We start from the raw sequence: 27,380 nt of genomic DNA, 5'->3' as shown, positions 1-27,380 counted from the left end.
TGTCCATCAACCAATGAACGAATGGACTAAATTTTGTGTATACATATACTGAAATATTGTTTGGATGTAAAAAGAAATGAAGTGCTAATACGTGTTACAACACGGATGATCCCTGAAAACATTGTGCTCAGCGAAAGAAGCCAACATGGAGGGCCACGCAGTGCATGATTCTGCTGATGCGAAATGTCTAGAACAGGCAAGTCTATGAGACAGGGAGCAGGCTGGCGGCTGCCGAGGGCGGGGTGGGCTGGGGTGGGCTGGGGGCGACTTCTGATGGGTATGGGGTTTCTTTACGGAGTGACAAAAAAGGTTCTAAAATTGATTTGTGGTGGTTGTACCATTTGCGGGATGTGTTGAACACTGTTGAGTTGTACACTTTAAAAGGATACGTTGTATGGTATGTAAATTATATCTCAACAAAGTTGTTACAGCCCTGACCAGTGTGGCTCAGTTGGTTGGGCTAAAGGTCGCCAGTTTGATTCCAGGTGAGGGCACGTGCCTGGCTTGTGCCTTTGGTCCCGTTCCTGCACCTGGGAGAGTCAACCCACTGATGTTCATCTCTCACATCTATGTTTCCTCCCCCCTCTGTCTCCCTCCCTTCCCCTCTCTCTAAAAATAAATGAATAAAATCTTCTTCAAAAGTTATTATACGTTTTTAAAAAGCTGTATAAATTTCATTAAGCACAAAAGCAAAACAAAAGCCTTAGGGGCAGCAGCCTCAGCCCAGAGAGCAGCAGTTGCGCTTTCTGAATGGGTGTGTTTTCCTCGGGCAATAACACACGTGTAGTGTAGTGTGCGTGTGTGTCACCCCCTACCCACCGCCCTAAAACTGCCAGTCTGCCAGAACAGTCTATCGACTTATGACATGCCACGAACCTTGGTTTAAAACTGTCATCGGTCACTTACCTTATTTCCAACCCTGAGCATTCATTCACAAGCCATTCCAATGCAAACTTACCTCTCTAACTTGGGGAGAGACCAGCGATCACAACGTGCTTACGCAGTGTCTGCGTCAGGAGCTGATCGCGGGCTGACGCTCTTCCTGGGCTTCACCCGCCACAAGTCCCAGACTGTTGGGGCCGTGTTTCCAGGCTTCTCCTGGAGGGCGTGCCGATCCAGGAGCAGGCAGCCGTCCCGAGCTTGTGGAGTCTCTGATGCAAACCACCTTGCCCAGGGTCTCCTTATTTTCTACCCCGTGTATGAATTTATATCAGACGTGCTTTATGGTAATTCCGTCTTCCTGCTCCAACTCTATTGTGGAAATAGTTAAGTTGCCTCACTGTCTGACATGGATAGTCTGAGCGTGATGTCTTTCTTTTTTTTTTTTATTTAAGATTTTACTTATTCATTTTTAGAGAATGGAAGGGAGGGGGAAAGAGATGGAGAGAAACATCCATGTGTGGTTGTTTCTCGCATGCCCCCAAATGGGGAACCTGGCCCACAACCCAGGCATGTGCCCTGACTCAGGATCGAACCGGTGACATTTTGGTTCACAGGCCGGCACTCAGTCCACTGAGCCACACCAGCCAGGGCTGTATATAATCTCTTTCTTGAAAAAAAGAACACAAAGAGCTGAAGTTGTTTTCTATACTGCTGTTAAAGTTACATGGTTAGGCCTGTTCTAAGAGTTATGTTATGAAACACCTTTGAAATATGCTATCTTCATATTTAGAAACAAATACTAGCTCACTGGGAGAATTACTCTAAGTTTTATAATGTCCTTTGCCCACTAGAAATCACATTTTCCACGGCTTAAGAATCATATCCGGTACCTGAAGGAGGCATGACACAGACCTACAGGGCTGAGGCAGCCAGAGGGTGAAGCACGGGCCCTGGGGGTCAGACTGCTGGTCCTTGAACTAGCTCCGCCACTCTGGGCGAGGTGCTTACCCCTCTGCATCTATTCATGTGCAGTGTGAGGGGGAATTATAGCACCCGCCTCACAGAGCTGTCAGGAGAATTGAGCTAACTATAAAATAAAATGCATACACAGGGGTCTGACATACAGTAAGCACTCAGTAACTTTTATCTGAATCTTTATCAACCTCACCAATTGCTGGGGGCAGGGGCACCATTTACTTTCCTCCAGAATCCCATTGCCAGGAACCTGGACTTGGTCCCTGAGGACAAAGAAATCACCGAGATGGGGCCCCGCCCGAGCAGTGAGGCTCAGTTCAGACAGAACGAGGCCATTTCCCTTCTCCCTTGGTGAAACCCTCGAAGTGTTTTAGGGTCCGGGCTCCCCCTGGAGAAACCAAATGCACTAGGGGGACTCAATTTTCCTAAAGAAATACATCCCAAAGGTCCTGCCCTTGGTGGACCCAGGGTTATGCTGATGAGTTAAGGCCTTTGGACCCCGCACAGAATAAATGGAAAAACGTGCAGCAGCTCTCTGGACCACGCCTCAGTGCTCTGACTTTTCCCGTTCAGACTTTAACTATAGCCCCAAACCTTGCTGACACAGGGTAATGGATTCCAGGATCTGCCTAGTTTTGTTCTGCTGCTCCAACTTGCATTCCCTGACTGCCTGGTTTGGTCACGACCCTGCCTGTTTGCCCTCAAGGTGTGGTTTGACCGCAGAGAGCAACTCACGCCGACCTTCAGTCTGTGACGAATGTTCAATCTCGGGCAACGATATTGCGCTTATATGGATGTGCTCAACTCTCCCTGTGTCTCATGGACCCTCTACAAGTCTCCCCAACTCTACTGGGACTCCTGACTGACCCAACACGAAGCAACTTTTTTTTCTCTAAAGGGAAAACATAGGTACACAGAAACTAAATTATTTGTTTAGGGAAATAGAGAAAGAGCTAGAAATTTAGCCGAGCCAGAATTAGAACCTTCGGATCCCATTGCACCTAAAACACAGTAATCAGCAGGGCTTCGTTCTTAAATAAAATGTTTTAATAAAATACTGCACACATATATTTTTCTTTTCAAAGATGTTACGGCCAGGAAGGTTGGTGTGAATGATAATATATGGTGAACTACATAATTAGTAGCAAAAACAGGGACTCTCAAATAAATAGGCTTCAGCACTTTTTTTAGGGCGTATTCTGCAAATCAGCTGAGACGGGAGAACAGGCAAGGAGGCTTTCCCCTCCAAGAACGTGCTCTTGGTTCGCTTGGGATAGAGACAGGAATCATGGTTACCCTCCAGAAATCAAAAAGTAACATTGGAGTGACCTTCTGCAGAGGGGAATCCTTGCCTCTCCTTGCCTTTTTGCCCAAGATTTTAAAGCTTAACTGAAACATAACAAAAGCACCACCCGAGAGTCACCTTTAAGGCATCTGCATTTCCAGTGGGGCGGGTGGAGGGCCAGTGGGAAATTCTGGGGAAAGCAGAGCTGGGCTAATAAGGAGGGAGATCCAGGGTGTGGAGAAGAAGCTGACTGTGCCTAGGCGTAGTGCACAGCTGGGCCACCGCAGCCATTTGGAAAGCCTAGTAAATATAACGACCACAGATACATAATAGCAAAACACAAGATGCAGAATTATCCCACTAACCACCTATTAATCACACCTTAAGTTTGTCCCCCCAGTATTGAGTCAGTCGACAATTTAAGTATAATCAAAGCCATCTAGGTATTGTTTGACATAATTTGCATGATATTCAAGGTACTAAAAAATCCTCCTTAATCCATCCTTCTTTTCCTATTAAATCCACATCTTTTTTCTCTTTTCCTGAGTAAGAATGAGCGTGGGTAGGGCGTTCTCAGGTGGGATTCCCAGCCTGGGACTGTGAGCTGTCCCTACCTGGAAGTCTGATTTTTGGACGTCTGACGGAAGAACAAGGAAGTCTTCAGGGGGAAATCCAGAAGAACTCAACTCCTCACAGACAAGGGTATTCTCGAATACCCTTATTAGCCTTTCAAAAACCATCCCCTGATACAATTAGCAATGCAAAGGAGGAAGTGGGTCATGCAAGACCGGGGCACTTCTGGCCTGAAAGTGGACTGGCAGAAGATGCTAGTCGCCCTCAAGCCTTGGCACAGCCATGGGCTTTAAATACTGAAGGCTCCACAGTCTTTACAAAGACTTCTTGTCCGGCTGTCCCAGGATCCGGGAGAGGCAGTAGGGGATGAGGCTGACGGAGGCCAGGGGCACGGCCGCACTCTTGCAGAAGGACAGAACGTAGAAGACAAGCTCGACTTGGGATGGGGGCATCAAAGAGTCGAAGAGGTGCAGGAGCACGAGGGAGGCCACGATGCAGCAGAGGCGGAACGGGAACCATTTGCTGAGCTTGCCCTTGCAGCTCTCCCTGTACATGCTGGAGTTGAGAGCCAGTCCCAGGCCAAAGAGGGTCCCCAGGTTCTTCATGAGGCTGGCAAAGGGGGTGGTGTCAATGTGGACCCATTCTGGCCGCTCACACCATCTCTTGGCTTTCTCTAGAGTCCACAGGAGGTCTACACCCAGCCCCTTGAGCAACAGGTAAAATCCAATGGCAAAGCTGAACAGGAAGAAGGTAATGAGAAAGTATTTCTTGAGGCTGGCATTGTAGATGCCCTGGATGTGGCGGAAAGTTTCAGCAACAGCAATGCCTGGGAGGAAGAGAGGATGATGATGAGAAATAGGGAAGACTCCGGACCTCCAGCTAGAGGTGGGTTGGGACCCATTGGGTGACATGTCATCTGTCGCCCATTAAATAATAAACTAGAGGGTCACCTGGTGTATTCTTGTATGTGACTCCAAACTTCCTCAGCCATAGACTCTTTCAGGAGGGAGAGTCATGTCACAAACACCCTCCTACTGCAAGTATGCTTCCTGTCAGGGGGTCCTCCTGACTCTAGTTGAATACCCTCGGGGCTGGAGAGCTCACTCCCACATGGGCAGCCCCTTTCATCTTTGAATGGATTTGACCATTAAAAAGGTCTTTCTTTCGCTGAGTCAAATGAAGTCTGTTTCCCTCTAATGCCATCTGTTGGTCTCAGTTCTTTCTGCAGGAGCTCAGTTGTAAATCTCGAGCCCTGTAGCACATTTGGAGATAGTTCTCCTCTCTAACCTACACATACTCGGGTCTTTCACGTGACCTGGCTTCCAGGCTCCTTCTCAGACATGGAACCCAGAGCTCAGTGTTGTCTTACTTTTGTAGTTGCCATGGAATCATTATTTTTCCTGTTCTCAGCACTGTTTTCTGCTCTTACAGGTCTCCAGGGGGAAAAAAAATCATAATTTCCCTGAAGTTTTATATTCCAATGCCACCCACAAAAGTCAAGAAATTTTTTTCTACACTTAACCTAATTTTTTCTGCCCCTTATTAACTGGATCTAAGAAAACACAAATATTCAAAACTCCGAACCTATTAAGAAGACCAATTGTGGGTATCTACTAAGTTTGCAAATGAATTTAGTTAAATAAAGAGCTTTCCTAGGACACTGTATTCATTTGTTCAATTTGGTAGAGCCCCTTAAAATGAAACTAGGGGCCACTCCTGACTGAAGGTCAGTAAGAAATAAAGAATGTAAGAATCTCAGGGATTTCAAGCTAATTCATTTGAGTAAGTATTTGGCATGGTGCAGCTTTTCTAGGACACGTGTAATTGTGTCGTCTGAGCACTCCTGCCGAAGTGAATAATTTCAAATTAGCCACCCTTGACCTTTAACCCACTAAACTGCTAATAGCATTGATAACTAGAGAACAAGGCTGGAACGCTGGATTTCGTCCCGATTAGGGAGACCTGGGATGGGCGGGAGGGGGAGGGAGGAAGCCAGAGCAGCTGGTACCTGACAAGACTCCAGTGACAACCTGGTGGGGAAAATGCGCAGCAAGGTAGATTCGTGACAGGCAGACGTTCAGCTGCACAACCCAGAATCCCAACCACAAAATGACGTTCAAAAACCTGCAAAAGAAGAGGCAGCCATAACAGACCCCAGAAACAAACCCTCCAGCAAAGAGAACAGCTTCGGCAGGAGCACTGAAGCCTGGCAAGCTGAGATGCCTTTAGTGGAGTATTTGTAAATTAACGCCTGCACTCAAAAGCTCATGGACGCCCGTGGCACGTGGTGAACCCTTGCATTTGAGGAGTTTATTTGCACAGGGGCTGCATACCCAGAATCCCCTGTAATGGGACTGTCTTATGGTTCTCTGTTTACTTTAACCCGGAAGGGAAGGCTCTGTGCTTCGTGCAGAAATAGGTCTTTATTTAAATCTTACCACTACCGAACTACCTGATCTCAAGAAGCCCCTTTACCACATTAGGGGTTGTTTCATTTTCTGTAAAACTAGGGTGTGCACCTGTGGGTGTCTTCCAGCCCTAACCTTCTGTGACTCTAATCTTCACCCACAGCAGACGGGCCACAACTCTTATCAGCACCAACCCAGAGTGTGGGACAGGCTAGGGGATGTGAGGAAGAGCAAGTCATATGTCAGCTACCGAGAGAGCCCCCTCCTGCTCTCCACCACCCACACCCCAGGGCTGAGTTCTTACCGAAATCTGTAGGTGGCCTTCTTCTTTCCCCGAAAGATAGAGAGGGTGGATGTGACCATCACATAGTATACACCTGCGCTACCCATAGCGTGGCCAGAGGGACTCCCTAAAGGGCAGGAAAGAGATGAATGAGAGGATTCAAGGTGAAAGTGTCCATCTGGGAGACTGCTAGGGGGTGTCATCCATCCATCCGTCTGTCCATCCATCCACCCACCTTGATGTCCATTCATTTACCCATTTAGCCTCCTATTTAACAAGTATCTATTGAGCTCCTATTATAATCCTAGCTCTGGGCTGGGCTGGGCTCTGGAAGTACAGTGGTGGGCAAAACCAGAGAAGGCCCAACTCTCGTACTTATATGCAGCCTGCACAAAAAAGTCAGAGCACTGGCTGTATAATTACAAATGGGTTTGCCCTCCATTTCTTCCACTCTCCTCCTGTCCTCTGCTCCGCTCAGGCCTGCGCCCTTGCTCTCCTTCCAACAGATTCCCACCTCCGGGTCTGGGAATATGACCGTCAGTCTTTCTGGTCATGTAAGTTTTCCTCCAGAAACTTCCTGGCTAATTTCCTTGCCTCCTTTACGTTTTTGCTTAAATCTCACTTTTTCAATGAGTCCTACAGCAACCATCCTATTTAACTCTGCAACCAGTTCCCACTCCTGAACGCTCTACCTGGAGTCATAGAGGGTCCTGAGATGTGCTCCAGATTCCCTCCTGCACAGAAGGACTTATTTTTTCGGATGTTGAGAGTGTGGTCCCAGATGGGCCTTAGCTCTCAGCCCTCTCTGGGCATTGCCCTGGGCTGAAGAGAAGGCTACCCTCTCTTGATCTGGGTTAGCCTCTCCTGGGGGGGTGGCCAGTACCCAATCACTGGTGTATATTGGGATTTTCAGGGCCTGGTCCTCTCGACCCAATTCAGGCAACTCAGAAGGGCCACCTGCAGTTCCAGAGCTCCCTGCGGAGCAGGCTGAGGCAGCGTTGCAACCGGACTTCTCCTCCTGCCTGGTTGGCTTCTGGATTCCTTCCCGTCGATGTTACTCCTGGGAGTGGCTGCACTTGAACTCCTCCTGCACGCTGATCTGCGCCCGAGTCTGCTTTCCAGGGAGCCCCACAGGCAACACCTGTCCTTTTCTTTCCTCCTCCCCTCCGCTCCCTCCTTCTCCCTCTTCTGAACGATCATCTTCTAATATGCTCTATATTTCCCTTGTGTTATGACTTTGTATGTTGTGGGCACGCACACACACCATTGAAGTATCAGCTTTACAAGGGCAGAAACCTTCGTTTTATTCACAGAGGCATCCCAAGTTTCTAGACCAGTGTCTGGCGCAGAGGAGGTACTCAATACATAACCCCTGGATGATGAATATGGTCTGAGGTGAACAAAGGTTTGTGAGAACAAACAGCTACGGGCCATGCCCTAGTTTGGGGGTCAGGGACAGGGGCCCCAAGGAAGGGATGCCGGCACCCCTCCCAAGGGTGAGTGAGACCTAATGTGAGAGAAGGAGATGGGTGCTCTGACCACGGACTGAAAAACAGCAACTATCATTTGACAGAACAATACCAGGATGGCCATAACTAGCCAAACACGGGCAGCGTGCGGGCTTGGACAGTCAGATCTGGAGGACACAGCTGCCAGGCCAGGCCTCTGGGAAGGACAGCCAGGGCCTCAGGCCTCTAGGGCTTAACCTTTCTTGGGCAAAGAGCCATAACACGCTTCCTCTCATAAGCCCTTTGCCCGTGAGGGTGCTTGCCTCTCTGGATTAGCAATTAAAGTTCTGGGGACATTAGGCAGCTTTCCAAAGTAGCAGCAAAATGCTGCCCAGGACGGTCTTCTTGAAGTGAATTAAAATAGAGAATTGTACCACCTTGAAGATCATGAAAAAATCTCGAAGGAATGGCTCCCCTCATGTCCCCTCACAGACAGCTTCACCCACTACAAATGTTAATAGGTGTCCGCAGCGAGCAAGGGCCACCCAGCGTCTGTCTCTACAGAGGGTGGGACTCTCACCTGGTCCAGTCTCACAGGTGACCGGGAACTGCTTTATCTGTGGCACGGAGGTGTTGCTGTAGTAGTCCGTGTCCAAGACCCACCAGTACGGGCGCTGCCCGAAGAGAATCCTGTAGAAAAAAAGAAGCAGTGTGTGGAGCCCCTGAAGGAACACTTTTGGCAGAAGCCCATATGTTCGAGAAGAGAGAGGAGCTGGAGCGGAAGATGGATTCCACGGGAGACTAAACAGAAAACCAGTAGATTGGCACCTGCAAGAAGGGGAACTGGGTGACTGGGAAGATGGGGAGGGAGACTTTTTATAGTACATCCTTTACATAACTTAGGAGTTTAGAACTATTTGAATTTGTTATTTATTTAAACAGAAAAGAAAATCTGAGACCAAAAAATTCATATTCATATAGCCAGCTATGTGACTTTTTTTTTTAAGTCCAAATTTGTTCTGGAAGGATGCATATGGAACTATAGTTTGCAACTTGAACTTGCATATCCTACCGGGTCCCTTTTCTCTTTCTTCAGGCCTCAGGGATGGGAGACTGAGCCCCAGCCCCAGGGGTAAGCCCCCCACTTCCCAAACTCTTGGCCTTCTTCGCCATCAGAATAACTCTCTGTAAGGACGTAATAGCTTCATAAGGATACAAGTGCTTGCTTTGTATCCTCTTTGCTTTGAAACAGAGTATCTCAGACAAACCACTTCCTCTTTTAAAGGACTAGATATGTTTTCTTAAAAAATAAAAAAAAAAACTCATCCAAAGACATACTTATTGATTTTAGAGAGGTAGGAAAGCGGGGGGGCGGGGGGGGAGAGATCACTTGACTCCCATACATGCTGGGACTGGGGATCAAACCTGCAACCTTTTGGTGTACGGGACAATGTTCCAACCAGCTGAGCCCCTTGACCAGGGCTGGACTAGATACATTTTTCACTGTGGAAAGCGGTGTCAGATGTCAGTCTGGATGCCTTTTCTCCCCACTTGGTGGTGGAATAGTGATTGCTTATCAAAAACAGGGATAGCCACTAACTCACCTCCACCAATTCTGAGCAAAACCCATCAGCCTTTGACTGAGATCAGGTGTTTGGAATATCAGTTTATCTTTTTTATTTTTTAGGGTCAAGCTGTTGAATAGGGGATGTTATAGACAAAACCTAGTGGATTTTCAATAGAAATTTCAGAATCCCATCAATATGACTTGGGCTTCTGAGCCTAATATTTTCTTCTGTTCTAAAGGACATTTATTGCTTATGGCCAAAGACTATTAGAGCTGTAAGAGACTTAAGAATCATCCGACGATAGTCCTAGATTTGGGGATGGTAACGGTCTTAGAGGGCCAGTGATCCAACTCCTCATCTCTAGGTGAGGAGAGAGAGGCCAAGCCAGTAATGTGCTAAAGTTAGGTGGTACTGGCTAATAATTGTAAAATATCTAGGATTTTTGCAGGTTGCATTAATCAACAACAGCTTATAAGTGGCTGTAATTAGAATGTAGAAACAGTAGAAATTGGCCAATGCTAAAATCAGGGCTCGTCCCCACCCGCTCCAAGAGTCAGTTTATCAGCACTGGTTATAACATGGTTCTTCAGTGCCTTGCTCCTGGAGGCCCCCCCCCCCCCTTGACCGAGCTTATGGTAAATCCTGCCTCTAGCCCTGGCTGGTGTGGCTCAGTGGCTCGCAGGATTGAGCACCAGCCTGCAAACCGTGGGGTCGATGGTTCAATTCCCGGTCGGGGGACATGCCTGGGTTGCAGGCCTGGTCCCCAGTAGGGGACGCTCAAGAGGCGACCACACACTGATGTTTCCCTCTCTTTCTTCTTCCCTTTCCCTCTATAAAAATTAAATAATAATAATAATAATAAATTTTTAAAATCCTGCCTCTGGCGTTTACTCCCCATGTTGGTCTAGCTGCAGTCACTTTATCTGTAATACAGTAACTACCTCCAGAAAAACACTTCGCGTGTGACCTGGCACATACCAAATGCTCAGTAAATGTTCCCTATAATTCTAATGAAGGTCTCAGAGATCACCTGCCTTTACGGATCATCAGACAGAAGTGCAGAGACCTGCTCTGACTTGCCCAGGCCCTGCAGCCCAGGCGGCTGAACCAAGCCAGGATGCGGCCCAGGGCTCCGGACACCTGCTCCTTACCCCACCACAGGTTTTTAAATTGTCTCTGTTTCCTTTTCTCACACATCCTTTTTTTTTTCTTTTATAATCTACTTTCATGTTACCCATTCTGCCGCGAAGTGGTAACACTGTTTCTTTGCTTCTAGCCTGTCGTTCAGACTTTGCACTAAGTCCGGCTGGCCTCCCATCCATGGGAAATGGCCTTTCCTGTATCTTCAGCTCACTGACAGGGTTTTTTTTTTTTTCTCTGTCTTCTCTCTTTATGTAGCTGATCGAAAGTCAGGAAGGGAGTAAACTGTGGCTTTCCGATTAGCGTGGAGAAGGCAGCTTCCGCTGGAAGCGGAGAAGTTTCTGGAGCAGACATTTCCAGAAAGCGTGCCGGCCTGTTACCTTGCCGTGCTCCTCTCCGACGGCTCCTACTCACCACTTGAAGATGAGGTTGAGCCAGTCCCCAATGACGGCCACCCAGAGGAGCTTGATGCCCACGGCTTCTCGCAGGTGGAACCAGACGGGGAAGAGGACGTAGAAGGCATTCCTGAGGTCGGCGATCACGGACACCAGGATGAACCAGTCCTGGGAGTCCTGGTAAGTCACCTGGAGGTAGTGTGTTGACTGGATGCCAAAGTCGTGGAGGACGTTCATGCCTTCCTCCATCCTCCCTCCCCAGTCCCTCCGGAGGCCACCGGCCGAGCTCCTGCGGACTTGGTGCAGATAGCTCTGCTATCAGCCTGCGTCTTGCCCGTTTTATACACCCTGCAACCAGTCTGCAGGTCAACCCAGCCCTGATCTTTGGACTCAAAAACCACTTTTGTCTAAAAACGATTGATCAAAGGTGCATCATCAGTAGGTTGATACAAACATGTTCAGGGTGATTTACGTAAAATAGAAAAACAGGCACACACAAATGGCCTGACCAGCCGTGTGTTCTGCGGGGCCAATGATTAACTTTGGCATGCCGCTTCCCAGTGCCGGGGCTGCCCGCCTGACTCTGAAACCAGCCAGGGGCACAGGACAGAGTCTAAGGCACTGGGGCTTGCAAAGACCCTGATTTCCTAAGTCTGCAACTGCACCTGTTTGGGGACAAAGGAAAGCCTAGTGATTCAGGTTTTAAGTTCCTAATTCAGAAAATAGGAAATTCTACTCTACTGGGCACATTCCTCTGGCCGGGCCTTTCTTCACTACATCAGGTCTGGGAAAACCTCTGCTTCGGGAGCTCAAACCCTCTCCCCATGTGATTCTGTGGCGTAGGGATAGAAAACAGTGATCTTTGAATGCACTGATACATTTGCATTTAATGTCCTTCAGGTCAGGACCTTTGGGGTTTTAACACATTCATTTAAGCAATAAAAATGAATGCATGTTCATGCACAAACAGCATGATGAACACGCAGTTCCAACTAGAAACAGCAGCAGATCGGTGACCAAGACTCTGGAAGGGGCTTCGGCAGTTTGATCTTTCTTTTATTTGTGCTCAGAGATAGATACATTCACCAGAGGGTCAGTACGAGTTTGTTATCGGCATGGGCAGAGGCGAGGAATAAGCAGAAGGAGCAGATGCCCAGCCACGAGAAGCAATGTTGCCTTCTCACCCGCACAGGTGAGGTCGTTCCGCAGCAGCGTGGGTGCCGAAACCTCACACCTGCGTCCGCCAGGACTCTGAAGGAAGCAGGGGCTGAGGCCGGCAATGAACCGAGGAGGCGAGTTCTCAAGGATAAGAGCTACTGGGAATAAAACTTTAAAAGCCCACCTGAATTTCCCACCAGAAAGTCCGTATTACCTTGTAAGGGGTAACTTGGGGTCAGGGAAAAGGAACCCAGAGCTTCTGAGTCTGGAGCAGAGGTAGACAACATTCCATGCTGGAAATGATTAAAACATCACCCAGGAGGTATGGTCTGGCGCCTGATCCCCAGTCGCACGGGCTCCCACCCACCTCGAGCAGACTCCAGCTGCCCTTGACCACACTGTGCCTGCTGGTTCAAGCGACCCTATCTAACCACGCCCAGCCTGGAGAGCAGGTAATGGCGGTAGTGGCTGTGGGTGGGCTGCAAATAAAACGTGAACTTGGCAGTGTTGTGGGAAGGGTGCTCTGTGTTATCAGGACCGCCAGGCCACACAGGTGGGGCCCCACTAGGAGAGATGGTCTCTTCCCTCCACCCAGATGAGCCTTCCTCGAAAGTGTTGAGTAACTACAGCGGTGACCTCTTTGCCCTGGAGTTTCTGTGGCACGAGGTGAGCTGAGGACACATGGGGCAGACCCTTTGACAAAAGACTCAAAGGCCACTATCTGGTTCTCCACAGGGCTGCCAGGAGCCACGTGCTCAGCGTGTGGTGGTGGGGCGGTGGAGAGCCCTGTCTCTCGGAGGACCCTCGGGGAGAATGCTTGTGTGGATAAGGAGCACTGCTGGGGCCGATATCCGCACACGGGGCGGAGGAGGGGCCCCTCTGGCCCGCTGCCCGCCTGGCAGGGGGACAGACCCTCTGGGTCCTTCCCAGCAATTGTGTGTGGTCACGAGGTGATCTGCCAGTTTCCACCTGTCTACCTTCCGGCCCCTTCCTGCTGTCTCCAGAACATTCTTATCAAGTGCAGGGAGAGGTGAGGGCCCCGCAGACCACCTGAACCTGCTGGAAAGCCGACTGAGGAGAGAAAGTGTGGAGCCTTCAAAGGCTCAGAGGGCATGTGGATGTTTGAGGTGAGTCGTGTGGATGAGGCGTTGGAGCTGCTGAAGGTTTCGATGAAAATTCACGCATTTCAAGAACTCCCTCCAGAGAGGGGATTCCATCATCTCCTTAACTCCTGTCATCCTTCCCTTTCAGGAAGTTCTCTGGTTTAGCCCTGGCTGGTGTAGCTCAGTGGATTGAGCTCTGGCCTGCGAACCAAATAGCGGCGGCTCGATTCCCAGTCAGGGCACATGCCTGGGTTGCAGGCCAGGTCCCAGCAGGGGACGCACGAGAGGCAACCAGACATTACTATTTCTCTCCTTCCCTTCCCCTCTAAAGATAAATAAATAAAATCTAAAAAAAAGAAAAAAAAAAAGAAGTTCTCTGGTTTAATTCAACAAATGTTCCCTGAGTGAAGCCGGTGCCCGGCCCTCTGAGGAATTCCAGGTTAAATCGTGGTTGTCCTCTGGGACCTGCACACTGTCGGAGCAGGGAAATCAGACATTTACACAGCTAACTGCTCCTATTAGGGGGTCTTTAGATTGACACCGAATCCACATGACAAATATCAGTGAGTGCCCGGTGAGTCCCCATCATTTTGTGCCCGGAGGAGGTGACTCTAGACTTCCAAATGGCCTGTGGGAAAGGGACCAGCCGAGGCAAGATGGAAAGTTCCGTGGCTCCCCAGCAGGAAGGCTGGCTGGGTACTCCCCAGGCACTTTCTGCACAAACAGAAACCAGAGGCTCAGGCGTCTGGGTTGGGGAAGAACATAAAGGGAAGGTGGCAGGCAACGCAGTCTGGTCGGCTGTTCAGTGGGTGCAGCTGCCTCCGGAGTCCTGGCACCTTCCCCCCCTAGACAGAGGCTGACTCATTCTCTCAGACGAGTTTATTTGCTGACAGGGGCTCGAGGAGGGGAAGGAGTCATAATTTACTGCACATCTCATCCAAAAATTGCTTTTACGACCAAAAATAAACGCTGACATTATCTACAGCCAAATCCTCTGTCCTGGCTGGGGCTCCGGGCTCCGTGAGAGAGGCCCTGCCTTGTTGCTCGGCCATGAGCTCCAGCACAGGTCTGGTCTGGACCCTGATTCAGGGGCGCAGAACCCAGCCCGAGGCCGAGGCTTTGTCTGAGCGGTGGGGGAGACTTCTCCGAAGGGTCACAACCCAAGCTGCGAGATGTGCAGCTTTTTGTTGTTGCTTATTTCTTTTTCAGTGCTTCTTCCCCTACCAGTTGATCAGTGGGGGAGGTGAGTAAGGAGACGGTGGAAACTGGTTAGACCTTTGAAGTGAGTGACCCTGTTCTTGTTTCACAAAAAAATATGTTGGGGAAAGCAGGTGAAGGGAAAGGCGGGTTAATCATTGCTCGCCAGTGAATGTGGCTGACTTATCTCCGGTCTGGTGAGAATAGTTCAGCTCCAGGACCTTGAACTGTGCACTCAGTGCCCAGGCGCGGGGGGCATGCTGTCTGTCTCAGGATGGGCTGGACATTCCGTCCACAGGAAAACACCAGAGGATGTTTGCTCCATCGTCAACAGTAAGAACTCCCTGCTCACGACCTTCCTCCTGCTGCCGCGGGGTTTGCTTTCTCCCCAAACTGAATGAATCGTTGGAGTCTTTCTGGGAAGTGCAGGCTGGCTTTCTGACTCTCCTCCTCCTCCTCCATCTTCTTTAACCTCCTCCCCAAAGAAGCTGTTGTTCCCCCCAAGAGAATATCCTGTTCCCACAAATGGCTACCAGTGCCCCCGTGGCCAAACGGTGAATTTCTCCAGCTCAGGGGGTCCACCAGTCGACCCCCTGGTGGTGCCAGCCCACCCTAGTAACCAGGACACATCCTTGAGGCCTGGTTTGACCCTTTCTACCAGGAGTTTGGCCCTGTTGGTGGTGCCCAGTGGAGTCGAGAGAAGGAAGCCTCTAAGGGAATGGTGGGGACTATTTGCACAAAGCTCTTCCTGGTCAGACCCCAGAGGCGAAGGCAGACTGTCTGAGGAGAGATGGGGGGTGTCTGCTAAAGACCTAGCCCCAACCTGTTCTCCCTCCTTGCTTCGTCTCATAGATTATCTGAAAGAATGGGGGCCAACTAAAGAAAAAAGGGAGAGACTATGTCACCGATCACTCAGTCATAGCTCCACCTGGTTGGGCGTGGAACGAGGCGGGGACTGGGGACAAGTGGGGCATAAAGGCTGGGAGTGTTTTTCCTTAGAAGACCCTCAGAAAACATCCTCAAGCTTCCAGCAGGCAGCTGTGAGACTGTCCCACACTCTGCATCACTAGGATTTATTTCTTTATGTTTAGACAGAGGGAAAGGGAGGGAGAGAGAGAGAGGGAGAGAAACATCAATGTGTGGTTGCCTCTCGTGAACCCCACATGGGGGAACCTGGCCCACAACCTAGGCAGGTGCTCCGACTGGGAATCGAACTGGCAACCCTTTGGTTTACAGGCTGGAGCTCAATCCACTGAGCCACACCAGCCAGGGTGTCACTAGGATTTGTAAGTAAAAAGAGAAAGAATAACTAGGAAGGTGAAGAGCTGTGTGACCTTGGTCCCGTCACTGAAGCTGTCTGGATTTTACTTTCGTCAGCTGTCCGCTGAGATTTGGTGACTGTCACCCCCCGCTCCAGTTCTAACATTTCCTGACCTGGGCTGCTCCTTTGAATGGAACTCCAGTGAGGTGGTGCCTGATTTTTAGTGACCTAACAGAAGTAAAGGATTCATTATTGTTGGAAGAAAAAGGTGTGCTCATTTTTAAAAATGTGTTCAAAAGGAATATATTCACACGGTTTAAAAACATTCAAAGAGTTTGAAAGAGTATTCAGGGAAGTCAGTTCTTCCTCCCCCTCTGGGCACCTTCCAAACACTGGCCTTGCCAGAGCCCAGCCGAGACCCGCGATGCACCCAGAGTCGGACAGGCCCACCCCAGTTCTCGGTCAGGAGTCGGTCCCCTGGGCAGAGCCCGGCTCCAGCCAGGATCCAGATCGGGGAGGGGTCATCCCTTCCCCTCTCTCTTTCTCCCCCAGCTCTGCCCTGTAGTCCTGTAATCAGCTCTTTGTTTAAGAGCTGTGGAATTTTTATCCCAACCAAAATGCCCACGTTGTCCAGTCAGTGATTGTCCTCTGTCTTCTGGAACCCAGCTGGGGAGCATAAGTGGGAAATGAGTAGCCTTGGACCCTCTTAACCCACAACTTACCCCTTCTGAGGGTTCCCAAATGAGGACCATGATGCAGAGAAAGAGGAAGAGGTGAGGCCCGGAATTGTCATGAAAACAACCAGTGAGGCCCCCCACCCCGCCCCCGGCACCGGCTCCCAGGCCTGGAGAGGTCCAGGGGAACTATTCTGAGCTGTGAAAACACAGCAGGGCTGTGCTAGGGAGTAAATAGCAGTCTGTCCGCCGACGCTTGTCTCCCTTGGATGCGAGTCCTGACAGTGCCTGACCGCCCGCCAGCCGGTAGGGGGGAGAGAGCAAGAAGGGTAAGGAGAGTCTGGCAGGCCTCTCTCCTTCAGCGTAGAAAGGAAAGTCAGTGTTTTATTTTCGAGACAAAAGATTTTCTTCACTTTAATAGGTTGGAAGCGGAAGAAGGGCAGCCTCAGGATCATGTCAGTCCCGGAGATGTCCCCAACCTTGAATTTCGGAGAGCAGCGTGCTTGGAGCTCTCCTCCACCCTGTACAAGTGCGGCCTCCTCTGTTCTACTGGGAAGTCACTGCGAGCTTCTCACCATCAAATCTGCTCCTGGGTCTTTTCTTTTTTTTAGATTTATTTATTTATTTTCTGAGAGGGGAAGGGAGGGAAACATCAATGTGTGGTTGCCTCTCATGTGCCCCCATGACTGGAGACCAGGCATGCGCCCTGACTGGGAATCGAACAGGCTACCCTTTGCTTTGCAGACTGGCACTTAATCCACTGAGCCACACCAGCCAGGGCTGCTCCTCGGCCTTTTTGAATCCTTCATTTTTCCTTGCTCTTTTGTCTACATCTGCAGCTTTTGCCAGCCCCAGCTGCCAGACATGAGTGAGGCCATCTTAGACCGTCCAGCCCTAGTCTCTCTGCCAGATGTTTGCAGCCACGAGAGCGATTCCAGGTGATTCCAGCAGAAGAACTGCCCGGCTGAGTTCAGCTCAAAAGGCCAACCTACAGAATAATGACCAAATGAAATGGTCTGATGGGTTAAGGCACTATTTTTTCAGGGTGATTTATTGTGCAGCAACTGAAACACCCAGTAGATGGTGGTTAATAAAATATTAAATTATCTACTGTACTCCAAGAACTAGTCTTGAAAAATTATACAGACTAACTCATTTAATCCTCATAAAAACTGTGTCCCCATTTTACAGGAGACGAAGACGAGGCCCAGAGAAGTTAAATAAGTTGCCCAAGGTCACACTCGCCAGATTCAAACCCCAGAATCTGGCTCCAGAAGCCTCACTATCAACCTCTATACCACGTTGCAGAATGAGGAAGACGTCAACTCATTGATTTGCTGCCTGAGAAATACCCTTCCCCACACGCGTACCAAATCCTACAGCATCTTGGGGTCCAATGCCCAGCCTGTGCTTCTAACTCACCCAACCACGTCCTCTTAGGTTTGCCCCAAGCTCTGGGCCCCTCCTGCCAGTTTTGGGGGGGAAAGCCAACCACGGGGGATTGACTTAGAGACCCGGCATCTGTTTGTCTGTCCCGTCTTCTGGTCCCTGCAGCCTTCGCTGGGCGGCTGAGTCCAGCGGGGCCAGTTTCCCGGAGGAGACGGATTGGCGGACTCCTCGGCACGACAGTGCAGCCCTCGGACCCTGCATTCTGGCTTCGCCTGCGCAGCCGGGGTGATTTTTCACTCAGGATCTTTGGACTTCCTTCGATCCTCTGTTTTGAGGTAGTCGAAGGAGAGACTGGATGGGAAATGAATGGCTTTTTACTAGGCCATTCCTCACTTGACTCTAACAACTATTACTGTTTTTTTTCCAGATTCAAATAAAGATGCATTTAAGCACCTATAATGCGGGTGGCACCATGCCGGGCCCAGCTGCCAAGGCCAGCAGGACGGGGTTCCTGCCCCCTGAGCTCAGGTTCTGCAGCAGGGAAGGAGGGGAAGTGCAGACAGTGAACCAGAGCTCGGTGTGTGAACTTCTGTGGGGGAGTTTTGTTTAAAGCACTAAGGGAGTGCGTGCCTCACTCAGCAGGGCACCTGCGAACGCACTACGGGAGCAGGGAGAGCAAAGCCATGTGATCAAAGAATGTGACAGACACGGTCTTTACGGTCTTTACGTAGCTTGTACTCTCTGGTCAGGCTCCTTTGGACAGTTTGGAACTGAACTGCTGTCCCAGGGTTTTCTCAGCCTTGGCTACATGTTGGAATCACCTGGGGAATTTTTACACCGCTAACGCCGGAGCCGCACGCCCGGAGGTTCTGATGTGATTGGCCTGATCATGTGGAGCTGCGCACGCTCCCCCGTGATTCCAGGTCCAGTCCAGGTTCAGAGCTTTTGCTTGAAGGCAATTGTGCATATTTCCACCCTGGTCCATTGAGTGTTGGTTTTGCTCTTAGAGGTTCACCTAGCACAGGTCAGGTGCCAAACGCTTCTCAGGCATGAGCTTGTTGAATTCTTTAGCCAGGCCTGCTGGTCAGTGAAGAAGAGCAGTGGCCCCGGGAAGGCAGTCGGATATAATTCCACAAAGACCTGGGTTCAATCCCAGCCCCTCCACTTAACCAGCCAGGTGGCTTGGGGCAAGTGACCTAATCCCCGTGAATCTTAGTTTCCTCATTTGTGGAATGAGAATAATAACCTCTGCTTCTTCAAGATGGTTGTGAGGAATCCATGAAGTGGCAGATGAAAATCAGCTCGCCCAGCACTGTCTCCACCACACTGGCTCCATTTCCATGGGGGAAGGGGGCGGGACCGAGACGTCACGTTCCTTGAGGGTCCTCTGGAAAAGAGGGGCCCCCACCCTCTTCTGGCACAGGGAGGCAGGTCAGGGAGCACGAGAAACCTGCAGGGGGAGGGTCAGACGCCCACGCTCCACTGCCAACGCTGTAGTCTACTCCCCTTCTCAGGGTCCAGAGGTCGTAGGCAGGAATGCTGCCTAAGGTGCAGACGCCCGCCTGAGCTGAGCGGAGCCAGCGCGGTCACCCATCAGCCACAGGCCCGGCGCTGGAGTGGGAACAAGAAGCCGGCACCACCAAGAGGCCAGTCCAGGGAGTTCGCATACTGGTGTATCCTGACGCTACGTGGGAGTGGGGGGGACGGGCAGAGCTGAGGCCCCTTCAGTGGGATCTGTATGCCCGAGGTCCTGGATGGCAGACATGCCCAAGGTTCCCTCACACATGCCAGGCTCCCCTAAAACTTTGCTGTTCTGACCTCTTGGTTTTCTCTGGGCTGCATTCCTCAGGGTCTGGTTGCTTCTCTCTTGTGGCTGGAAAGGTATGTTCCCAGGACAGCCCTCCAACAGGGTCTCTATGCACATACAATACCCCCTTGGGGCAGCTCGAGCTGTGCCCTCTGGCCCCACTGGGGAGCCCCATCGCACACTCACGGGTCAGCAGGTGAGCCCCGGCGGCAGAGTCCCCCACGTGGCCGAGGGCCACAGGTCTCCTCTTCCCATCCCTGCACCTGGAGAAGCAGAGGTGGGGCAGCCAGGAGGGAGGTCCTCGGCTCCTTCACAGCGTTTGTTCTGGGAGCATTTTCGCCCATCATGGTCCAAATTTCTTTAAACAAGAAAAGACAAGAAAGTTGAAATACGGTATTTGCTTGTGCTGAGAGGGTAAATCAAAAAGGAAGGACCAGCAACCGCAAACCAGCTCTGCCCTAACCCTTTCCCATCTGAGCACTTGTCAGCAGATCCTGCTGCTATCCTTTAACATTTTTTAAAGAGTTTATTTATTTATTTTTAGAGAGAGGGGAAGGGAAGGAGAGAGAGGGAGAGAAACGTCAATGCGTGGTTGCCTCTTGCACGCCCCCTGTTGGGGACCTGGCCCGCAACCCAGGCATGTGTCCTGACTGGGATTTGAACCTTAACCCTTTCATTCGCAGGCCTGTGCTCAACCCACTGAGCTACACCAGTCAGGGCTGTTATTCTTGAATCAAGAACGTGGCTCCCACGGTGTTTAGTCTTTGTCTGAAGATCCCTTTGCCAGAACTTTCTTTCTTTCCAGCTCACCTGATTGAGTGGTGTCCAGGTAGCCATTGAGGGACCCGCAGGACCTCCGTGGAGTCTGAGCTCCCAGGGTGCATCACCCTCTGGTACCCGAGTCGGACCCAGGTCTCCATGCCCTGAACTCCTCAGGGTCTGCCCCGAAGTCTCCAGGGTCTGAGCTACAGCGGGGTCAGTGGCCTGCGTCTCCCACTGGGAAAGGAGACCCCTCTTCCTGACCTCAAGGCCTCCCCTTCTAGAAAAGACACGGAGGGGAGTGGGTGAGCCATGGCAGCAGAGCTGTGGACACTGCGTACTATGCGAGTTTCTCTGGCCTGTGGCATCTTGACCAAGCCTGCTCTTTGAACCCTACCTCTTCCCCACTTACTCCTGCCTGACATTCCTTTCTGGAAAATATCCCAGTTCTTATCCAAAGTCCACACCCCGGGAGGAAGAGCAGCGACGTGAGGTCCCGGAGCCTGCCGCCTGGCCAGGCCAGGCTGCCCCTGGGACGCTCCTGGCTCATGTGCTTGCCCACCCTGATTGGGCAGCTCCCACCCTGGCTGAGTTCCCAAGGCTTTTTGGTTCCTACACTCAGTGACATGCTGGTCATCTATCCTGACTGCTGTACAGTAATGGAGGCCACCGTCACCCATGGCCCAGGGAAAAGGTGATCCTTAGCATTTCACCCACACAATTCCCTAAACTGCTGCTGTTACTGGACCATCCGTTCTTAAAAGCACACTCCACATGGTCTAGTAAATGGCGGGGACTCGAAAGATTATTTGGCAGTGTAGGCAGACAAGCTGACAGGAGGGACATCTTTCTTCAGGTAGTGAGAAGTGGAGAGACCAGATGAAAAAAACTGCCCAGAAACTAATATCTCCCACAAGGAGACAACCAGGGGTTGTTTTTCTCTCCCACAAGACTGCCGCCTGCATGTCCAAGGTGTCCCCAGCCCAGGCACAGAGGAGGGCACCGGAACTGAGGGATGGGGGAGAATTATGGGACCTGAGGCAGCAGGGGCATTCCCCTGGGACCTCGGAAGGAAGACCAGGGAGTGGAAGGTGAAGTGGCAAGAGGAAGAGGAGGAAGAAGGAACAGAGAAGGAATGTGCCAGGATGACGTGGGATGAAGAGAGGCACCTTCCTAAGGCCTGGGACGCAGGCCAGGATGGGGCCCCGCCCTGAGGCCTGAGAAAACAGTTGGTCTCTACACGCGTCACCTTCAGATTTGAGGCCTGGGACAGAGGAGGAGCCGAGCAGGGCCTGGAAAAGTTCCAAATGCACCCGATGCCACTGACCTGTGCATTTAAAAATGGCCCAATGGTAAATTTCACCTATGTTTTAACCACAATAAAAAGCATGGTGCAGTCACTGTGGAAAACAGTCTGGAGGCCCTGGCTGGTGTGGCTCAGTGGACTGAGCGCAGGCCTGCAGACTGATGGGTCACTGGTTTGATTCCCAGTTGGGCCAAATGGGCCTGGGTTGCAGGCCAGGCCCCTGGTTGGGGGCGAGAGAGAGGCAACCAATCAACATCTTTCACACCAATGTTTCTCTCCCTCTCTGTCTCCCTCCCTTCCCCTCTAAAAATAAATAAAATCTTAAAAAAAAAAAAAACCAGTCTGTCAGTTCCTCAAAAAGTTAAACATAAAACCTACAAATTCCACTCCCAGATTTGCACCCAAGAAAACTGAAAACGTATGTCCACATGAAAACTAGTACAAGACGGTTCCCAGCAGCATTATCCGTAATAACCAAAAAGTGGAAAGAGTCCACAAGTCCTTCAACTGATGAACAGATAAACAAAATGTGGCAACAGTCACACAACAGAATACCCTTCGGCCATCAAGGACTGAAGTAGTTTCATGTGACACAGTGGTTGCATCAAAAACATGGTGCTGAAAGAAGCCAATCGCGAGACACCACACGCCGTATGGATCTATTTATATAAAACGTCCAGAACCCAGGCACATGTACGGCGACAGAAAGCGTGGTGGTTGCCTAGCGCTGGGAAGGCGTTGGAGGAGAAATAGGAAGTGACTGCTACAGATGTCTTGCTGGGGTGAGGAAAACGTTCTGGAATTAATGGCCACTATATTTTACACATTAAGAGGGTGAATTTTGCCCTGGCTGGTGCAGCTCAGTGGATTGAGCGTGGGGTTGTGGTTCAATTCCCAGTCAGGGCACATTTCTGGGTTGCAGGCCAGTTCCCAGCGGGGGACTATGAGAGGCAACCATACATTGATATTTCTCTCCTTCTTTCTTTCCCTTCCCCTCTAAAGATAAATAAATAAAATCTTTTAAAAAACATTTAAAAAAAGAGGGTAAATTTTATGGCATGTGAATTATATCTCATTGTAAAAAAGATAACATTACAAAACTGTTAGGAAAAAAACAAGCCTTCTGGGTCATAGTTTGGCCATTACTTCAGCTCCGGCTGGCCATTCCCCTCCCCTCTGGGACAGAAATGCAGCAGGTCTAGGGACAACAAAGCTGAGACCCCCCTGTGTCACGCATGTGGGCTCAGGAAGCTCCCAGTAAGGAGGGGGATGCAAAGAAGGTTGATGGGAGGGAGGACCTTGGGGGCGGGGGTGGGGGAGGGAAGGATCTTAGTGTGAGACCAGGCTTCCTGGTCCAGGGCCCACCCACTGCTTCCCCTTCCCACACACCCTGGCCCTGGGGCCCCTGGACACAATCCCCATCCCAGGGACCACCTAGTTGTGAGAGAAGCCCCCGTGAGAGAAGGCAGGGAGGTCGGGGGCACAGCCAGCAGCCTTGGGGAGGCAGGCCAGGGGGTTGACCTCACGGTCCCCAGAGTCCTGGTCCCCCCGGAAATAGATGGAGTCCGCAGAATTGAAGGAGGGGTCCTGGTCAAAGAAGTTGTAGGGTCGGAGGAGGAAGCCCACACCGTTCCCCACGGTCACTGTGTTGGGAATGTCCTCTGCATGTGGGATGTGCAGGAAACCAGCTGTCACCCAGGCCACCAGGTCCTAGCAGGGGAGAAGGAAGAGGGTTGTGAGGCCTGACTCTGCCAAGACCCGCCTGCCCCCGACAGCAGCCTTGTTTGTAAGGATTCAGCTCACTAACCCGGGAAATATGAAATCGTAAAGCTTTGTTTCTTAGTTTTGTGTCTTCGTTTCTTAAACCTTCAGGTTCTAAAGATCCTGGAGGACCCTGACTTGGGAGAGAGTGAAGTGGCTTGTCCTTGCTCCCTCCATCTCGCCCTAACGGACCTGCCTGGCAACAGTCTCATTGTTGATGAAGTCAGTGAAGTCCGTGGTGGGTGTCCGTGGTGGGTGTCCGAGGGTCATTCAAATTGTACATGCTGATGCTGCTGGGCTCCGCCTCCTTCCGCTGGGTCATGGCCAGCTGGTATCTACAGGAGATCTGCAGTGGACCCACAAGGTCGTCAACCCGTCCTACTATCTGAAGCTGCCCTGAAGAGGGAACAGAGAGGAAACATAAGCACGACGGTCTCGGGGCAGTGAACTTCATTGCTCTTCACTTCCTGTCTCCCTCTCTGTCTCTCTGTCTGTCTGACTGACTCTCTCGCAGAGTTCCCACATTTGTTCAGCGTCCTGTATCTCAAACGTCACTGGCCCGTTGTTCAGACTTCAGGTCCTAATGCTGCACATGCATTCACCTAGGCCACAGCCTGCACCCTGGAGGCAAATTCATGGACACGGCTTCATTCCCGTTTTAGGTCAATTTCATAATCTCAGACGCCCAGACTGCAGGGAATAACCCCTCAGATCTGTGCTCCTCTCTTACTCTGTTTCTTCCTCCAACCTTTACTGTGAACGTTTTAAACCTGCAGAAAATCTGAAAGAATCGTGTAGTGAACACTCACGCACATACCCACAACGCAGACTGTACCTTTAACATTTTATTGTGTTTGATTCCGCACGAATCTCTCCATTCATCCATCCAATCAGTAGGCCTCGTACTAAGTGGTTGAAAGTTGCGGCCACAGGACTGTTTCTGTGTGTGTATGTGTCTGTGTGTGTGTGTGTGTGTATGTGTGTGTGTGTGTGTGTGTGTATAAGTGTGAATGCACGTCCAGAGCAGCTGGGAGAACCTGGGTTCCCAGCATCACAGGGCCTCTCTTACAACCCATTGCCCGCAGCCTCTCCGACACCCCTCCACTCACCTGCCCCAGCCGATGGCTCTCTCCATGGAGCTGTTCCGGGGCAGCGGCTCTCCAGCAAAACTGCGGATCTGGATGCGGTAGCCCCGAGGGTGACCCCACTTGTTGCTTTGGTTGCTGGCCAGGTACAGGTAGCGAGGGGAGGCACTTCCCAGGGGGAAGGCGGCCTGCTCCTCCGTCTCCAGCAGCTTCCGGGTCACCTGCAGCCTCTGTATCTGGTGCTCTGGGCTCCAGGGTACGGTCGTGGGGACAAAGACCATGTCCTCGGCCCAGACCCAGTTCTCCAGTCCTGCCGGGGATGGGGGACAGAGGAGGGAGAAAGGCTGGGAGGGAGAGCCAATCACCTACCTGGCTTCACCCTGGGGCCCAAAGAGAAGCCCAGAACCGAGTGCTGCCCCTACTTCCCTTCCCTCTTCCAAGACATCCGTGATCCAGAGATTTCAAGAAAGTCTTCCTCCCTCCTGTCATCTCAAATAACAGTCTCAGAGGCCTGGTGACTGGGCCTTCCCTGACCTTCTTGAGGGGCTGCAAGAAAAGGTGGTTTACCTGAGGTTGCAGGTGCCTGGCCGGTGATGTGCGGAGTCGGACCTTTCTGACCCGAGGAAGGGGTCTGCGCCTCCCCTCGGATGCCCACTGGCTTCGCCAGAACTTCCCTGTCGTGAAGATAGTAGCAGCTGTAGCTCATGTGCATTGAACCTGAAGGCGCTGTGCATAGGCAGCACACGGAGACTTCAGAGGTCTGGATGACTTGCCTGTGTAATGGCCCTGTGAAGGAGGAACTACAGTTGTCCCCATTTTACAGGCGGGACAACGTGGCTTAGAGCACTTAAATAACGCGCCCTGGCTCATCACTGAACACACACGGTAGTACTGTGGCAGCGCTGGGCCCCGGGTCCTGGTCCGGCTCTACTGACCACGTGTCTGCACATGCAGGAGACCAGCAGGGAGTGGCCCCAGTGCTGCTGCCGCTTGGGGCGGGGGGCTTCCTGTGGTTGGAGGTTTGGTGAGGAGGTAAGAGCAGCGCCAGAGGCAGGCTGTCCTCTGGATTTGGGAGTTTGAGTGATTTGTTGGAGTCTAACTAGGTCCCACGTGAGGTGTCAACATGAATGATCTGAGACCAAAGAGCAGCAAACCAAACCGTGGCAAACACTGGCTCCATGCTCTCCAGGTCCAGAAGAGAAGAGACTGATTAAGCAAACCTAGTCCACACCTTGGGGTTTTCACCCACAGGTGACAATTGAAGACAAGTTCCAGTGTTTGAACAGTCATCCTTGCTCTGATTGCCTGAGGGGTTGGGGGTTGGGGAGACTGGGTGAAAAAGAGGAAGGGATTGAGAGGTACAAACTGGCAGTTACAAAATAGTCATAGGGGCCCTGGCTGGTGTGGCTCAGTGGCTTGAGAGCTGGCCTGTGAACCTAAAGGTGTCTGGTTCGATTCCCAGGCAGGGCACATGCTTGGGTTGCAGGCCGAGTCCCAGTGTGGGGGTGGAAGGCAGCTGATCAATGTGATCAACCTCTCACATATCAATGTTTCTTTCCCTTCCTTCCCTTCTCCCTAAAAATAAATAAATAAGATCTTTAAAAAAATAGTCACATGGATGTAAGATACGGCATAGTCAATATCACATGGATGTAAGATACAGCATAGTCAATAATGTTATAACAACTATGTTTGGTGCCAGGCCGGTACTGGAAATATTGGGGGAGTCACTGAAAAAAAAATTAAAATGAAAAACTGAAGAGTGGTTACTGCTTAGATGCAGAGATTAAAACCCTGTGCGTGTCAGTTAGAACGTACGCATATGTATCCCAGCTAAATGCAATGAGAGAGGCTGAAAGCAATGAGATCCCAGTCACATCGCGCTCACCTGGGCCCCAGATCTTGGCTTCTAAGTATTGCTCCACAATAAAAGGCACGAGAGTTCCGTGTAGAAATGGTTGATTGAGCCCAGGGCTGCAGCAGGGGAAAAACAAGGTGAAATTGGAACATCCTGTGGTGCCAGTAAATCTTGGTAAGAGGCAGGAAGGGTTCATTGAAGACCATGGGCCAGGCAGAGGGTTGGGTGCGGGTGGAGGTGACGCTGGCAGGGGCCAGGGGTCCGGACAGGCTTGGGAGGTGGGGCTGAGGCAGGAACCTGGACTTTCATGGCCCACATAAGTCTCTGTCCTCTGTTCCAAATCAAACAAACCCTCAGGGTCAGGGTTGGGAAACGAGGTGGGGGAGGGGCTGGTTTTGGAGCTAACACAGGTGGAAAGGGGAAGCGACAGGGGCAGAAAGGGGCTGTTCTTCATCGGGATGGAAACGTTCTGCTGGCTACACAGCTGTAAGTGAACTAACTTGCCCACACCTCTCCACCCAGGTGCCTTCACTTCTTCCTTTAGTTCGGGGCCAGGCAGACCCTGTTCCCAGTCACTCTCCTACTCACTCCACCAACCAGAGCCTGACTGGCAGGCCCAGGGATGCTGGAGACTAATGCTGTGAACTCGAGGGAGGCGCTGGAGGCCAAAAGGTTGGGTGAAGCAGGTCAGCCCTGTGAGCACTCGGAGTCACTGGAGGGGGTGCAGGGTGTGGGGCCCAGGGGAAGTTGGAGGGGGAGCACGGGCTGCCGGGTGTAACAGAGAACCCCCTCCCCCACACCACGAGCAAGACTGATAGGCCAGGTTAGAATAGAGGTCAGGGGGCCTGGAAAACTGGCTGTGGAATTAACCTGGCAGCCGACAACCCTCAGCTCCAGAAAACCTGCCTCCAGAAGGTCGCAGGTGCAGAGAGCAAAGCCGCCACCTCCTTTCGCTGCTCCGTGACACGCAGGAGGCCACCGTGATCTGGGGAGCTGGGTCCTGAGGGGAACTGGGAGAGAATGAAGGTTCCAGAGAAGGTTTTTTTGTCAGTTAAAAAAAAGTCA

General features: G+C 51.2%; 2 protein-coding genes, 1 long non-coding RNA gene and 1 pseudogene across 5 annotated transcripts; 1 reads left to right on the top strand and 3 right to left on the bottom strand.

The window, feature by feature from the left end:
• Nucleotides 1-1,311: 1,311 nt before the first annotated feature.
• G6PC1 (glucose-6-phosphatase catalytic subunit 1) lies at nt 1,312-11,292 on the bottom strand. The gene is made up of 5 exons (XM_037148769.2): nt 10,977-11,292; nt 8,435-8,544; nt 6,428-6,533; nt 5,724-5,839; nt 1,312-4,541 (listed from the first exon to the last, which is right to left on the bottom strand). The coding sequence occupies exons 1-5, from the start codon at nt 11,204-11,206 to the stop codon at nt 4,030-4,032; spliced, it is 1,074 nt and encodes a 357-aa protein (XP_037004664.2). The 5' UTR covers nt 11,207-11,292; the 3' UTR covers nt 1,312-4,029.
• A 122-nt stretch (nt 11,293-11,414) lies between these two features.
• On the top strand, nt 11,415-13,576 carry LOC119051874 (uncharacterized). Its single transcript, XR_008390642.1, has 4 exons — nt 11,415-12,567; nt 12,651-12,781; nt 13,120-13,242; nt 13,367-13,576. It is a non-coding gene; the product is annotated as an uncharacterized LOC119051874 (long non-coding RNA).
• A 2,536-nt stretch (nt 13,577-16,112) lies between these two features.
• On the bottom strand, nt 16,113-23,781 carry LOC119051862 (membrane primary amine oxidase-like; annotated as a pseudogene).
• On the bottom strand, nt 23,684-27,346 carry LOC119051853 (membrane primary amine oxidase-like). 3 transcript variants are annotated; one of them, XM_053660215.1, is made up of 5 exons: nt 27,186-27,346; nt 26,346-26,431; nt 25,025-25,131; nt 24,482-24,767; nt 23,684-23,768 (listed from the first exon to the last, which is right to left on the bottom strand). In XM_053660215.1, the coding sequence occupies exons 4-5, from the start codon at nt 24,736-24,738 to the stop codon at nt 23,741-23,743; spliced, it is 285 nt and encodes a 94-aa protein (XP_053516190.1). In that variant the 5' UTR covers nt 24,739-24,767; nt 25,025-25,131; nt 26,346-26,431; nt 27,186-27,346; the 3' UTR covers nt 23,684-23,740. The 3 variants fall into 3 exon arrangements, with proteins under 3 accessions (XP_053516190.1, XP_053516184.1, XP_037004705.2); XM_053660209.1 differs by lacking the exon at nt 27,186-27,346 and having other exon boundaries at nt 26,346-26,468; XM_037148810.2 differs by lacking the exons at nt 26,346-26,431; nt 27,186-27,346 and having other exon boundaries at nt 25,025-25,424.
• Nucleotides 27,347-27,380: the final 34 nt, after the last annotated feature.

Source organism: Artibeus jamaicensis, unplaced genomic scaffold (genome assembly GCF_021234435.1).
Source record: "Artibeus jamaicensis isolate MK-2021 breed Jamaican fruit bat unplaced genomic scaffold, CSHL_Jam_final contig_2259, whole genome shotgun sequence".
Classification (NCBI taxonomy): Eukaryota; Metazoa; Chordata; class Mammalia; order Chiroptera; family Phyllostomidae; genus Artibeus; species Artibeus jamaicensis.
The sequence above is the reverse complement of the archived record's forward strand: the minus strand, read 5'-3'. Positions and strand labels throughout refer to the sequence as shown.

What these genes read in the sequence shown, in the direction of transcription:
- G6PC1 (XM_037148769.2), bottom strand. Translation starts at nt 11,206, where the DNA reads ATGGAGGAAGGCATGAACGTCCTCCACGACTTTGGCATCCAGTCAACA. An exon ending in CTCAACCTCATCTTCAAGTG is followed by an intron (nt 8,545 to 10,976) that starts GTGAGTAGGAGC and finishes TTTTTTCTACAG; the next exon opens with GATTCTCTTCGGGCAGCGCC. An exon ending in TGTCACTGGAGTCTTGTCAG is followed by an intron (nt 4,542 to 5,723) that starts GTACCAGCTGCT and finishes TCTTCCTCCCAG; the next exon opens with GCATTGCTGTTGCTGAAACT.
- LOC119051853 (XM_053660209.1), bottom strand. Translation starts at nt 26,467, where the DNA reads ATGTTCCAATTTCACCTTGTTTTTCCCCTGCTGCAGCCCTGGGCTCAA. An exon ending in CCAGGCACCTGCAACCTCAG is followed by an intron (nt 24,768 to 25,024) that starts GTAAACCACCTT and finishes CATCCCCGGCAG; the next exon opens with GACTGGAGAACTGGGTCTGG. An exon ending in AGAGCCATCGGCTGGGGCAG is followed by an intron (nt 23,769 to 24,481) that starts GTGAGTGGAGGG and finishes TTCCCTCTTCAG; the next exon opens with GGCAGCTTCAGATAGTAGGA.